The following is a 14,871-nucleotide window of genomic DNA, read 5'->3' as shown; positions in this document are numbered from 1 at the left end:
GTGTCCAAATGATTACTGGAATCCAACTGTAAAGCCACAAGCCAGCTTTCTTCTATCCAAGCAAATAGCAGTCCTTCATAAAATACTCTGAATGTCGCAGTATATACACAAACATCCGATAAGTAGCTGCCAGCATATGACATTTGTGTCACATGATTGCAGATCATTTGGGGGTGATTTCAAATTTGGTGGCTCCTCTGTTTTCCTGAGAGGCTGTTGCTGTTTTACAGAGCAGGGCGGATGTTAGGTGGACACAGCTTCAAAAACAGTTTATTTTTCAGGGAACACGTCTCCTATGTTACACAAGCTGTGTCTAAGTGCAAAAAGATGTAAGAACCGATGGGAATTGAGTTATGTGGGACTGAGGAGGGCAGAGAGGGGTTGATGCGAGGAGAAGAGAGTGTGTTTGAGAGCAATGAGTTTGGAAAAGGAAGGAGAAGGGAGCAAAGGAGGGTGGGATACGGGAGAGTCGAGAAGATGAAAAAGAAGGGAGAGAAAGACAAAAGTTCCTGAAAGAGATACATAAAGACCAGCCGAGAGGTGTTGACAGAAAAGAGGTTTGAGAAAGAGAAAAAGCTGTTGGTGGAGAAATACGGAAATACAAGGGGTAACAGTCAGACATGACAGAAGGTGACAACAGCATAGCGGAGGTGAAGAAAAGTAAGAAAAGGCAGGGGGGGGGGGAGTTTTGGGACATGAAGCAAATGTGAGCAACAGAGGCCATAAACACCAGCGACTGCTTGGATCGTGTCTTCAGCCATTTCCTCCTGTGCAAGCTCACTGAGAACAATGCAGACAAATGGGGAAAAATGACTCCTCTATCAATCACACATATTAAAAATCTCCATATTCAGTGTGATACTAAAAACGTCAACAGTTGAATGAAGACAGTGCTGTTCCTTTAGACTTTGTAAGTCAATCAAGTGTACAAATACACTTGTACTAAATGGATTTCTTTTTTAGACTCATTCTAAGCACATTTTTAATGCTCCAGTGGTGTCAAAGCACTTTGCATACCAGGTTGTCAAATTTACCAATTCATGCACAAGTTAAGACACCAATAGCAATCGCTGCCATGCAAAGAGCTGAAAATAGAGGAGAAGGACTTTATCATATTCTTAATTTCCATCTGTGATTCATAATTAATAAAGGAAATTTCCTGAGAAATTGGACACAGCACAGATATTGTCAATGTGTGCCTCTCCTGGTAAACTCACATACCAGCTGGAGTGAAAACAGGCAGTTTCTTTTTATAGACACACCAAAACAGATCAATAGTCCTGACACTGGAGCCATGGTGATATTACACACACTTCCTCCGGTGGGGGCTTTAAGGTCACTAGATACAGCAAGGTTATGGTTGGACACCACTGCGAATAAGTTCCACTTTTTTTTTTCATTTTTTTTTTTCAGCAGCAATCCCAAAGCCACAGTTTGCAGAATCAATCAGGATTAATGGAGAATTCATCTGTTGATTCAGTTACACTCAATGCACTGAATGTTACCTGGCTTTTGTCCAGTACTTTTGATGGGGAAGGGGTGTGTGTGTGTGCGCGTGTGTGCGTATGCGTGCGTGCGTGCGTGCGTAGCTCAGTGACTATATCAAAAGGCCTTCACATAACTTTCTCTTTCTTTTCAGCTCTGTTACACAGGGAGTCAAGTATGAATATTCAGTCCAGGTGGAATCAGATGGTCTCCTCAGTGATCACTCTCCTTCTTTACTCTACACACATGGGCAGCCGTACTGTGGGGATGGTCGCATAGACAGGTATTTGGTTTCGTAAAATTATTTTTTTTTCCTCTTCTGTCCTACATTTCGATTGTTTCGTAATAGTATTACCTATTCACATTTTTCTCTTAGACAACCCTTATTGAATTGTTTTGGGCATCCTCCTATTTATTTTATTGCTCTTTATACATGTTACTGTATGTGTGTCTGTGCGGGGGGGGTTATTCAGAGAAACATATATACAGTTTGTGTGTGGATGTCTTTTGTAAAGCTATATTTTACACTCTGTATGGTGCTATGAATAAAAAGATTGATTTGAAGACTGAATTGAAAACTGCCGTAGGCTGCATGGTGGTATAGTGGTTAGTAGTCTGGCATCACAGTCTTAAAACCATTTCGATTCTGAGATGAGTGCATTTTTCTAAGAAGTATGCACGTTGTCCCTGTGCCCCGACAGGTTTTCTCTGCTCTTAGGTATGAATGTGCATGTGGGTTGTGGTCTGACATTAACTAGTGACTAGTGGTTTCGGTTCGGCTGTCAACAACTCCGGGGAAAAAGAAGCATAAAATGACTGGATGCATAACAATGGCAGTTTACAACATACTGATATTGAACAATGTAAAAGAACTGGAGGTGATGATGTTGGTTTTCTCTCTGCAGGTCCGAACAGTGTGATGACAATAATCTGCTTGACGGTGATGGCTGTTCAAAGAAGTGTCTTAAAGAGATGGGCTTCAAATGTAATGGTAAGTCTCATTCACTGTGGTCTACATGCAGTTTAAATCTGAGTGTCATGTCAAACTGCATTGCTCTTTAAAAGTAAATGCAACCATTATATTGTCAGAAATCAAAACTGCCAAGTCTGCCCAATGTCTTATATGTGAAACACGCTTACCATATAAACCTTCAGTATAAACATTCAGCCACTGAATAGCCAGAAACTTTTCATTTCAGCACAGAGCAGCATTAAGAAAAACAATCAAGACAATCAAATTGAATTTACAAGACATAAAAGCTTCTGGCTTGAATGGATTCCACAATCCATTAATGTAACTCACAGCAACATAAGAGAAAACAGATGAAGAAAAGGGTGAAAAAAGTAAGTTCTTGGTTTGCTAAGGCAGAATTGTTTTCTAGAAAAGCATTTTGACATTAGGCTGGCTGAGAAACACCAGATAAAAACACATGCTTCAGTCTCAAAACACATGTCAAGTTTGTGAATTTGTTTATTTGGTTTGGGATTCTCCAAGGGTCCACCCATGTGATACAAGCTGAGGAATAATAATTAAATTAATTATTTTAAATGTATTCATTTATTTTAATCAATTACCGTGTTCTGGCTTTGGATTAAATTTTAACAAAAATAATCTTAAATGAATGGTTTTGGACATTGCTGGCATTTTTACTTATAATAGTTCCATCTAAAGTCAGTAATAGGTTATCATCAACTCACACCTGCATTATAAAGTTGCACAGTTCTCCTCAGTCCAAGATCCCAACTTCACTAAACGCTTTTGATATTTCTCATACAATGACCCTTATAGCTGAGCCATTGAAAGCCACCTCATGGTCCTGACTGTCAGAGTCAAAATGTGCAAAGGCGTTTTATCATCTCTTGTCCTTTCTGCACACCGTTTTGGTTCAGTACCCAACAAGCAACTTTTATTTGGTGAAAGTGCAATTTGTTCTATGAATAAGCAACTCGAGATTTATAGTAACATGAGTAACACGAAGAAACAGTTCAGTTGTGAGTCATATGGCTGGCAGAAACTAAAATAATGTGTGCTCAAGATGGAGTTAATGAAGATGATTCACCTGTTTAGGCTCTATAACCTTTAAAATTGAGCCTCTGGGCTTTGTTTTTTTGTTTTTGTTTTCCAATTCTATGAACATAAAATGGACTATTCATTACTTATGGATTCATAGTTTGCAGCGACTCCATATCTTTGTCTATAATCTGTGCATTATGAATCCCATTTATAGCTCGCGCCCACGAAATGAGGGAGAAATGTTGCTCAGTTGACCCCGGGACTGGTGGTTAGAAAGCAATAAAAAGTACCAAAAACATGCAGAACAACGTGGAAAAAAGACAAACAGAGAAGCCACAGAGGGTGCCTCTGTAGTTTGCGATTCCACCACAGGACAACAATACTTTGTTTCTGCACCCTCGCCCAGTCTGAAGCATGCAGACAGGCCACAACAGAAGCCTCACAACACATCGGGGAAGGGAGTTCACCCAAAACACTTCATTGTAAGCAGAAGGCTGAATACTATTTTTCTGTCAACATTTGTTTTTTGACCTTGATAGTAGGTAAACACACACACAGAAATTCAACAAAGCTGGTAAAGCTGGTCACGGGACAACGAGAACATCACGCATGATTCCATTGTATTATGTAGTTGCAATGCACTCTCTGACACACAACACTCATAATGCGGTTTCGGCCCTAATACCCGCATACACATCGCAGGCTTGTCGAGCGTTAACCATCCATGAGTCTCCAAGTGTCTCTGGTTCTCACAGAAAAACTTGATCCAGATAAGAGCAGAAATTAGCCGCCAATAACAGAAGAAATCAGCTCTGTGGTTACACCATGTTCCCCCGAAACATTGAAATGTATCCCCTACCTTTTTAAAAGAATATTTAGATAAACACTTTTTTTATCACCAGAAACTAAGCTGAATACGGCTTCTACGTAACTTTTTGTGGTTTTGTAAGTGTTCTTTAAAATCGTTTTTTCAATAATAAAACGTCTGTTTCTATTTGAAGTACTTGAAATTTGCTTTAACGGCAAAATATAATAGAAAAATACACAACGTTAAATAGTGGGCTCTTTAGTCAGCAGATAATGAAAAATTCAATATAATAATCAAAATATTCCACAACATTGCTTTTAATATGTCACTGATGACTTCAGCAATACATTTGGCCGATGCAGCGTTTGTGTGTTTGAAGTCTAAAATATCTGTGTCTCTGTTTCATAGTGAAGAAACTCAGCCACAAAAGAGCAGAAATTACCCTCAGTGAGTTTGGATATAAGTGCCTCTATTACATGGTGTTCCTCCACCATATTTAAATGTATTCCAAAATTTCCTGTTACACCACATTTTTCAGCGGTTTCACACATTTTCAGAACATTACTAAAGTGTGACTCCTCACTTGAAATAATACGGAGCTAGAGTTGCATTATTTTGAGCCCTTGACAAGCCTAAACTGTCCGCGTGTTCCCAAATTGATCTTTCTCATAGAAAGACTTGAGCCAGATAAAAGGAAAAGTTTGCCTTTATGTCAAAAGAAATCAGTTCAGCTGTTACATGATGTTCCCCAACAATCTTAAAATTGAGCTACCCTATTACAGAATGATCGACCAAATACTTGTTGGTCACCAAACAGTAAGCTGTTCTAGAATATTTTGTGTAACACCCAGACTTTTGGTGGTTTCATGAATATTCCATAACATTGCTCGGAAGGCGTGACTGTTCACTTGAGATTAGACAGAATGACCCATGCATCGTAAGCTATCTCAGCATTCATATATCTCAAAGTCGAAAGCTTGATAAGAACACCAATTAGCCACTGCAAAGTAAGTCACTTCTTCCGTTACATGACTTCTATCAATCGCATTACAATTGATTCCACAAATGTTTAGGCACAATATTGTTAGAAATTGGTTTTCTACATTTCTCCTAACATTAGTGTGACTGGTCAGTTGAGATGAGAACCTCCAAGTGTTTCTCATTGAAAGACTTGGGGCAGACATAGAGTTGAGATCAGCTCTATTTTGGTACATGGTGTTGCTTTTAAAGAGTTGAACTCCATCCTATGTAAATCAAAAAGATCACTGAGTACGGGAGAGGCTGCTAAGTTGAATAAGTTAAATAATGTCAGCCTTTTCGGTTGCACATAAATATTCCTTAAGGTGACTAAAAAGGCGTGAATGAGGACTTGAGACGAGGCAGCCTGATAGCCGGATTTTTTTTTTTTTCCTCTCTCAGGCCATAGACTGTTTCCTCTGGCAGCTGTATGGTAGTTATTCATGTGTGGTGTAAGAGTTTGTGTTATGAGAGCTTGTTACAGGCTAAAATTTCCATCATCCAGTCAATTTATTCATCAGAGAGAAAAAAAAAAAGCAGAGCCCAATCCTCCCCTTGCCTCCCACAAAGGCTTGCCATGCCGTGACTGACGCTATTACATCTCTTATTTTACAATAAGAGACACCATGACTAGGAAGGAAAACAATTTGGCAAAAACAAGTTTTTACAAATTGCAACACTTTAAACCTATTATTCAGTTGTAGTTCTTAGTCATAGATGGAATATTTGTTTGGGTTTTCTTTCTACATTTACTTGACCCAAATAGCTCCGACCATGCCAGCTCCTCTCCTGTTTTCAGGCTTGCAGTTACCACACCAACTACTTTCATGGTCTCCTCACACAAAATACAGACGAGATAGTTGTGACCGTTAAGGTGCTGCTCGGGTCACTTTTATTAATGAATCCTGCTGATTTATGAGTTCAAACAAGTGCTAAATTACACAATGAGCAGACCTCGAGTTAAAAGAAAAACAGACGGTCTTAATTGTTAGAAGAAGGTGATCAATTAGTTGTTTTGTTGTGAAGCTTGATAAATGCAAGGTTTGGAATTAGAATGATTTAATCATTTTCACAGGTGCTGTCAAAGCAGAGATGGGGTGTTTGCCGAGTTCACTTAGTGCATTAGTGCCAAATGAACTCAGAAAGACAATATGGCGTTGAATTGTCTCGGCCTGATTTGCCTTTTATCAGAAACATGTTTCCGTCGACTAATTGAAGCCAATTGTGCAGCACAGGCTGTCTGTCTAACCTCTGCAGCTGTCCAGATGTTAACGAGGCCAAACGTCTGAAGTGTCTTGATGTTTGCCGCCTTTTCACAAATAACTGCTGCATTAGAAACTGTTGTTCGGCTCATGATTCCCACTCTTTTTATGATACACTGCTGAAGAACATTACATCAACACCCTTACTCTATTGCACATGTGCTTATTTTGTCATCGTCAGCTATGCTACAGGAAGCATAATAGCCTACTTTCAATTAAATATGTAGTAACGTCTGAAACCCAAGCACACTTTTCCTCCAAAATACTTCACTATTGCTGGCCAAGGAGCAGATTCCTTTAGTTTTTAGGCAAATGCAGCAGGATCATAGTCACATTTCAGTGTAATATTCTCCCGTAGTTTTTTGTTTTGTAAGATCAACGTCCACTTTTACTGTCAAACATAATCATACTACTGCTTTCTCATGAATTCTACTCTTAGAAAAGTAGAATTCATGAACAATGTCTGCTGACGAGGTGTGAAAGTAACTTTTGTCTTGCTGGTATCTTCAATAATGAAGACAATAAAACAGCTTCCTTTTACTGAACTTGAACAAATACTCATCGATCCTAGATACCCGTAAATGTTGAATTAAAGTGTTGACATGGCATTTTAGACATAATATATTACTTGTGAACCCTTTGGGAGAATGCGTTTTTTTTTTTTTTATAAATAATTAGCTCACAGGATATATTTGTTCATCGTTCAAGAGTCAACGATTAACTGCCTGGTAGTGATCCTGCTTCCTTGACCCTCCATGAGTGGTTTCATTTGCTGATTGTGTACGAATTTAGAGTTAATAACAGTGGGATGAATGTATTTCCCTGCCTGTATTTCTATTTTCTACTGGGCTTTTCCTCATTGCTTTTCACATCCCTTTGTAGCACATTACATTGTTGCTGTGATTTGACGAATTGACATATTTAGTTTCTGCTTATTGATATCACAGAATTATTAAAATCCTAATAATGCATAAGAAACGTTAAAGTTCCCAGTTTTTTTCTTTTTACGGTATTTTACAATCAGTTATTAGTACAAGGAGTCCGATATGGTGGAGCCGACGTGGCTGACATTGAAAGTGGCCAATGAAAATACAGAATAGATTTGCTCCAAACTGGTTCACTGACAAATAGATTTGGATGAGAGTCTAACAGTGGGGGATGAACATTTGCCCTGCCAGATTAAGAAACCAGGCTTTATATTCTTTCATAAATCCTACTCTCTCATTCTTTTTCCTATCTCCCAAGGCGAACCCAGCCAGTGTTATGTTTTCGATGGGGACGGTGTGTGTGAGGAGTTCGAGCGAGGCTCCAGCATTCAAGACTGCGGTTACTTCACACCTCTGGGTTACACAGACCAGTGGGCATCCACCGCCACCGCTTCCCACCAGGACCCCAACCGCTGCCCTGCCCATGCTGTCACTGGGGAGCCTTCACTTACCAAGGTATGACGTGTGAACCACGGGGCATATAAAGGGCTTCCAGATGACAATAAACGCACCGAGGAGGCCACAGTGTAAATCCTCCGCTCAGCTGGCTTCCTTTCTAAACACATTTCATCACCGGGCTATTTTTGTCAATATAAATCCTCAGTATAAATGCTCAATAAAAACAATATCCAGAACCTGACAGGAGGCCCGTAAAAGTCTCTACACTTTTGATTTTCAACCATTGCAAATGTTGACAACCAAAGACATCAGACATCAGCCGATCTTCTGGCCATCACTTCTGGGGATTTCAAGTTATATCGGGCAAATGATCGAAAACTACGAGAGAACTGCTACAATAAATTTGCTTAAAATAAATATAACACATGTCATATCAAATAAAGTGAAATTATTGACTGCAGAGCTGCCCAACAGTTGTGATTTAGTGCTGCAGGAAGAAGATATGTAATGTTTCTAGTCTGTGCCATGACCTTTCCGTGTGGAGTTTGCATGTTCTCACTCCAGCTGCCTCCCACAATCTAAAGATAGACTTGTTTGCATAACAGCCCATAGTTGTGATTGGCTGTCTTCTCGTGTTAGGTCTGTGATGAATTGTCCAGGGAGAATTCAGCCTCTCACAACTGTGGGCTCGACAAAGTGTGTTTAGAGGAGCTGAATGAATGTTTCCAGTAAATCCTTTTTCTTATCATAGAAGTATGACAATATTTTTGAAGACTGAGTAACACCAGACAGACCAAAAAATGCTAATTGGTATTGAGTCATTTTATGTTTGGTTGAGTGGAAAAACCAAATGGAAAAGCTATAGCAACTGGTGAGGAAAAATACTTTCAGAGAAATGGCTCTCTGCATATCTGTGGAGGACATTTTGGCAGGACTTTCTGCGACCGCAGAGCAACTTTGAGCACACCTCTGCTCATTTTATTCTCTTCAATCACTTTCCAACTCTGACACCTTACATAAAATGTTTGCAGTCCTACGAGACCTGTTAGGTCCATCATTACTGATAAGCCAAATTATGTCACTGGTTTACGAGCGTACTCACATCCTCCGCGCGCCTTTTCAGAGAAGGTCGCAACATTCAACATCAGCGCATCTTGGTTCAAGCACCTCAAAATGGACAAAACCTGTAATTTATCAGGCACATTGTCAGAGGCACGATAAACAAAAAATATTGTGAAGTAATTGTCATGGATAAAGTCAATAAAGCTTCTCAGATGCTTTAATACCATTCCGTTTTCAGCTTTTCCTAATGACAAAAAAAAGTTTGCCATAGAGAGTTAAACATGCATTGTCCAGACACCACAAACTTCAAAATAGATGACAGTTGAGAAAACATACAACTTAGTTACACAGTTACAATTACTGCTGTGTCCGGGAGCTTGTCACTTGTGACTTCTGTTGTCCATTAAAACATTTGAAGAGCTACTTTTTCCTCACCGTTGTCAGTTCATAAATTATTTAGTTTTCAAGAATCGCTAACATACAGATGAGCCTTCAGTAGGATTAACTGAACTGTAACTTCAGCTGAAACTAAAACTAAAACTCATAAGACTGACCGTCACAGTGCGGATAGCCCACTCCACTTAAAAAATGGTAATAATAATTAACCGCAACACATAGATAATAAAGTCTTGAGCACATCTTTCGACAATGCAAGCGGAGTGAGACTAATGAAAGTAACGTTTCCAAATAACGAGTTACATTTTATTTTCAGTAACTCTTAGTGTGTGGAAGTGTTATTTGTAAGTATCTTACACAACATTGTTGAAGGAATGATGTACTCTAAAACTGACAGTTTTTTTTTTTCATAATTTCTCCATTATTCTATCTATATGAATACACATATTAACAGATACCACTGTGGACAACAGTGGTACACACCAGATACATTTCCACTGCATGCGCATGCTTTATCTTTCTCTCACCATGCGGGGAAGATGTATTTTATTTTTTGAAAGGAATTCAGTCATGTTGATTAAGTTTTATGAGTTACACTTGCGTCGTTCTGTGTGAAGCTCTGCAGCTACCAGCACCTGGAGGTGAGTGAGACATTGCCCACTGATGCCTGGTTTCCGTGCACAGCCCAACCTGACGCAAACAATGACCTGGAACATTCATTTTGGCTCAAGGTATGTGTGCATGTGCTTGTGTGTATGCACAAACTCTGTTTTTCCCTCCACTGACTGACTGTGGGTGGCGACTCTGTCTTTAACAGCTTCCAGCTCTCTCCAATACTTCTTTAAATGGAGTTGAAGGGTCTCTCTCTAAGAGACGCCTGGCTCAAAACTCCACACGCACACATTCCTGACTTTCTAGCAAATGCATGATTCACACAATGCATTGGTATCTAATAATTAGTTATTTTCCAGGTCAGTTGTGAACTTGGAGTTCTAATGATGTGTAGATGATTACAAAATTATGTCTGCTCCCCTCCCTTCTCACTCTTTATTTACATTTTATTCTGTCAACGTAAGGGTTACTAATCAATGAACTCATTCAATAATTACCATTGCCAGTGTATTAATAGCAGAGGATCAAGTGTTAAATAATTACCCCTCATTTACATACTTAAGGGTTCACAAGTTGTGAAAACACTGACCTCTGAAGGGGTATTTGTTTCTCAAATGAAAACAGATTTATTAGCCACTTGAATTAAATTTGAAATTGTTATGCAGAGCAACAAAAATCACTGATTGGTGTTCCTGATTTTTCAAAGATGACTCACAAAGATTACACAACATTGATTAGACAGACTAGAAAGTGATATTTGCCCATTAATGTACGAATGAAATCGAGAGAGCTTCTGATACATCTTAAGTTCAAAAAGGTTGACTCGTGCATTCACCCTGCTTATCTTGACCACTCTAATGCTCTCTGAGCAACAGTTCTTCACATACGTAGATATCCTGATTTGTGGAGAGAACTGTATTTGGACCTGGTTTTCTACTTCAGACCTGTGTCTGGTTCTCATATTTACTTTCTTTTGTTTTGTTTTTTTCTTTCTTTTGATTGTTTAATCTTTCCACAGCACGGTTCCCACAATCAACTCCAGACTGAGCGTAGGCTAGCTGTTGATTTGACGGATAGCTTCATAGCCTTGTCTGTCACTTGCTGGATTATAGAGTCCCATGCATTCATGAGCTTGCCGGTTTCTTTTCTTACACATACTCTTTCATTTTTGTTTTCTTTCTGTCTCATCATTTCCACTTCGTTGTTGAATGACTCATCTTTCCATCCCCTGCTTCTTTCATGGACAGTCTCTTTATCAGACACATCTCTGCAACCTCTGTGGAAGGCCGCCTTCTCTCTAAAGACTCTTTCACTGTCTGAAAAGCCTTCATTATGACACCCATATCTTCTAGCTTCTCTATGTAACATTCCCTATTCCTTGAAGTGTTCCTTCTGCTTTTGAAAGGCCTCTCTCTTCTTAAATATGCAGTCTGGGTCTTTCTGAAAAGCATTCCTCAGCCACCCTATCATATCCATCTCCACCAGTGTCTTCACTTTTCAGCTTTTCTCATGTCTACAAAGCTTTTAGCATTTCTTTAAAGCGATACCCTCTCCAAAAGTCTGTCCTTTGAGGATGACATATCCACAGTCTGCATGCTTGTCAGATGGCTGTGAAACTGTACAATAAATTGAGTCAAAGTGTAGACCCAAGTGAGCGCACATAAAACAGGAACTAGAAATTTGCAACTAAATTCCCCTTTCAGACCAAAAAGGAACCCACTGCTGGTGCAGGATTGGTGCCAGGACTAGTTCTTAGTTGGTTCTACAGAATAGGTGTTTTTCTACAGGTTTGAAAGCCACAAAGCCATATCAGTCTCGGTCACTTTACATCTCGTATTAATTTTGGCCTGCCTGCTACAGTGATGCTGCATCAAGGAAAACCCTCCACAATAATGGCAGAGAACGTCACATGCGATTGATCGATATAAAGTAAAACAAATTTTTTTTCCTGCATCTGAAATGATGACAAAGCTCCTAGGAGAAAGTTTGTCTCATCCACAGTTCGCTGCTGCTTTGGTTTACATTTTGACACATACATTTTGAAGACCTTAAAAGAATGATAACCTTGTAATCTAGTGAACTCTGGCGTATTTAAAAATTTTTTGATGGAGCTCACAAAGAGTTGATTTATCATCCTGCTTTTGATAACACTACTCTCTGCCATTTATCTGCTTAACTGCATCTAAATATTTTGGTCCACACTTTTCAGTATTTTATTTGTAAAAAAACAAAAAAAAAAAAAACAACAACTTGAAACTATCTAGATTTTACTTCAAGTTCACAATTATGCAGCACGTTGCAATGGTCTATCACATAAAATCCCAATAAAATAAACATTACATTTGTGGTTGTAATGTGACAAAATGTGAAACAGTTCAACGGGTATGAATACTTTTGCAAGACACTGTATCGATGGCTAACTGCACAATTGACAGTACTGTATGTTTCAATAACTAGTGTCATTACCTGCAACACATTTTCTATGTCTTTTTGAAATTGCTACCACTGAAACAGTTGGGATTTGTTCATTCTGGAGTTGCCGCCTCTGTGATGGTGTATTTGGCCTCAGATGGATCGTACTCTGGGGAGCAGTGTCGAACGACCGTCACCATCTTCTTATCTGATACTGCTGGCAAGAACCACTCACTAGGTACTAGGAGTTCTTTTTGTATTTGAAGATTTTCAAAAGAATATTTCAATGACTCAAACAAAAGCATGAATACATACTTCAGTATATATAATCAAAGGTGTTGTATATTTTTGAAAACCAGGTACACATGATCTCTCATGCCATCGAAACCCGCTGGTGGTGAACGTGACCCATGACCTCTCGCAGCCCTTCTTCCTCACGTCCTCTGTCATCCTCTTCTTCACGTCCCCCTCCGTGGCAGTGGGAGGGGTGGCCCTGAGGACCTCCTGCCACTTCAGCACCTTCGCCCTGACCGGGTGCGCATCAGAGGGTGGGCTCTCCCACAACTACCTACCTAACACACTCACACATGCATACATCATGGTTATTGACAAAATTAAATAAAAAAAAAAAAAAAAAAACAACTCCGAGAAATAAATGTTGTAAGTAAAATTTTTTCCAGGCGTTTGCTTATACAGCAATAAACTGTGCTCTTTTGAAAGTATTTTAATGCTTTGTCTTCTTCTTTTTCGATGATTTAGCATTACACATTCTGACACAGTTCAATGTTTCAAGTAAAAGCGGCCAAACCATCGTCAGTCTATTTTGTGAAAATATTACATCCGAATTACCCACAATACAACCGAAGAGCCAAAGAAGTAGGGAGCCTACAATACGAGAGTTCAAAAAAAGTTCAGTACTTATTCTGTCTTGAAGTAAATGTGAAAATAAAAAACCTAGTCATGATCCATTAAGTTGATGTAGTTTAAAGTACTCAAGACGGGAGAGTGATTCATTTAGACCCTTTTTTTTTTTCATTTTGTTCTCCCCCCGTATCTCATCTCTATTCTTCTCTGACTTTTCTCCCTTCCACTGCTGCTATAGCTGTTTACGGCAGCCGTGTCAGATGGACAACTGCAGCCCTCCCCAGTTAGAGCACGCCTCCGTCAGGTAGAACCTTCTAACGCAAACCCCGAACAACTGACGAGGTGACACAACATACAGAAGAAGTATCGATATATACCACTGTGTCTCTGCAGGTGTACGGGAGGAGGGGAGGCCTCTCGCTGCTCCGCTCATTGTCACCGCGGTTTCAGCATCACTGTCCTCAATGGCAGGCCGACGCAACCGCACCAGGTAGATCAGACGTTACGTATGCAACACAATGTATTTGAACGTTACGTATTTTCTTCTTCACTGCAATTTCCTGTTTAAAATAATGATAGGAATGTGTCATGTACATAATATATTACAACAATTTTCTATATATATATATATATATATATATATATATATATATCTAACTACTATATTGAATGGAAATAATGACTTTAGTAGTTCAGAATTTCTCTTTGACAAATGAAAATAACAGCTGTTTTATTGTTTCTGTCTTTTTCTCTCATTCTTTCCTTATATCAGCGGAAGCTAGAGCTGGAGTGTTTCCATGGTTCGTGGGATCGCGTAGTCAGCTGTCAACCAGTCGACTGTGGCCTTCCTGACCAGTCACATGTCTTCCACGCTATATTCAGTTGCCCTTGGGGAACCACGTTTGGCAAACAATGTTCCTTCACCTGTGGATCACCAGCAATATTACAAGGTAACTCAGTATGTTGTCTTGTTTGTGTCCTCGAAAGAAAGGACAAAAAAAAAAAAAGAAAAAAGAAATCAACTTGAAGTTCTCGTAAACGTTCATTTCACTGACAGGGAGAAGTCATGATTGCAGACGAAATTAGATCTTTTAAGTCTTTAAAAACTTTAAATTAAATTTGGCACCTCTTCTGGGCTCAACCACTTTTTCATAATTCCAAATGGAATAATATTTTTTTTTCTTCAGAAGTTGTTTGTAAAGTTAATCCACTTCAAATTCTTCTCTAGAACAAGTTGTACAACCAACATCAGTTTGCCTTTCAACAGGGTCAATAGACTGAGACTGCACTTCCCCCAGTAATAGAGTCCCAGGATCTGGCTGCCGCTTCTGAGCAGTCCTCAGCTCTGTTGATTCTCAATATGTCTGCCGAGTTTATAACATATAACCAATGAATACTTTAAAAAAATTTTTTTTATAATTTTCATTCTTGGTCTCTCAGGATCAGCCCACCGGTTGAAATGTCTTTTAGAATATATTTTAGGAAGTAAATAGCCTAAGTATCCAAGTGACTAAATTGGGGCAATGACTGTTTCAAGCGATTGTCTCATTACTG

The 14,871-nt window shown here is 39.2% G+C and overlaps 1 protein-coding gene across 1 annotated transcript in view; it reads left to right on the top strand.

Annotated features, from left to right (window-relative positions):
* The window catches only part of pappa2 (pappalysin 2), a gene marked incomplete at its 5' end in the record, with an annotated part of 65,943 nt that overhangs the window by 24,260 nt on the left and 26,812 nt on the right, over positions 1-14,871 (top strand). Inside the window, 9 exons of the mRNA XM_080459212.1 lie at positions 1,640-1,768; positions 2,391-2,476; positions 7,832-8,028; positions 10,047-10,160; positions 12,556-12,691; positions 12,813-12,987; positions 13,556-13,621; positions 13,711-13,807; positions 14,090-14,267. Of these exons, the coding sequence (XP_080315338.1) occupies positions 1,640-1,768; positions 2,391-2,476; positions 7,832-8,028; positions 10,047-10,160; positions 12,556-12,691; positions 12,813-12,987; positions 13,556-13,621; positions 13,711-13,807; positions 14,090-14,267 (1,178 nt within the window). The remainder of the gene's footprint in view (positions 1-1,639; positions 1,769-2,390; positions 2,477-7,831; positions 8,029-10,046; positions 10,161-12,555; positions 12,692-12,812; positions 12,988-13,555; positions 13,622-13,710; positions 13,808-14,089; positions 14,268-14,871) is intronic.

The sequence above is a fragment of the Lipophrys pholis genome, assembly GCF_963383615.2.
Source record: "Lipophrys pholis genome assembly, chromosome: 1".
In the NCBI taxonomy this organism is placed as follows: Eukaryota; Metazoa; Chordata; class Actinopteri; order Blenniiformes; family Blenniidae; genus Lipophrys; species Lipophrys pholis.
Note: the sequence above shows the minus strand (reverse complement) of the source record. Positions and strands in the feature narration are given on the sequence as shown.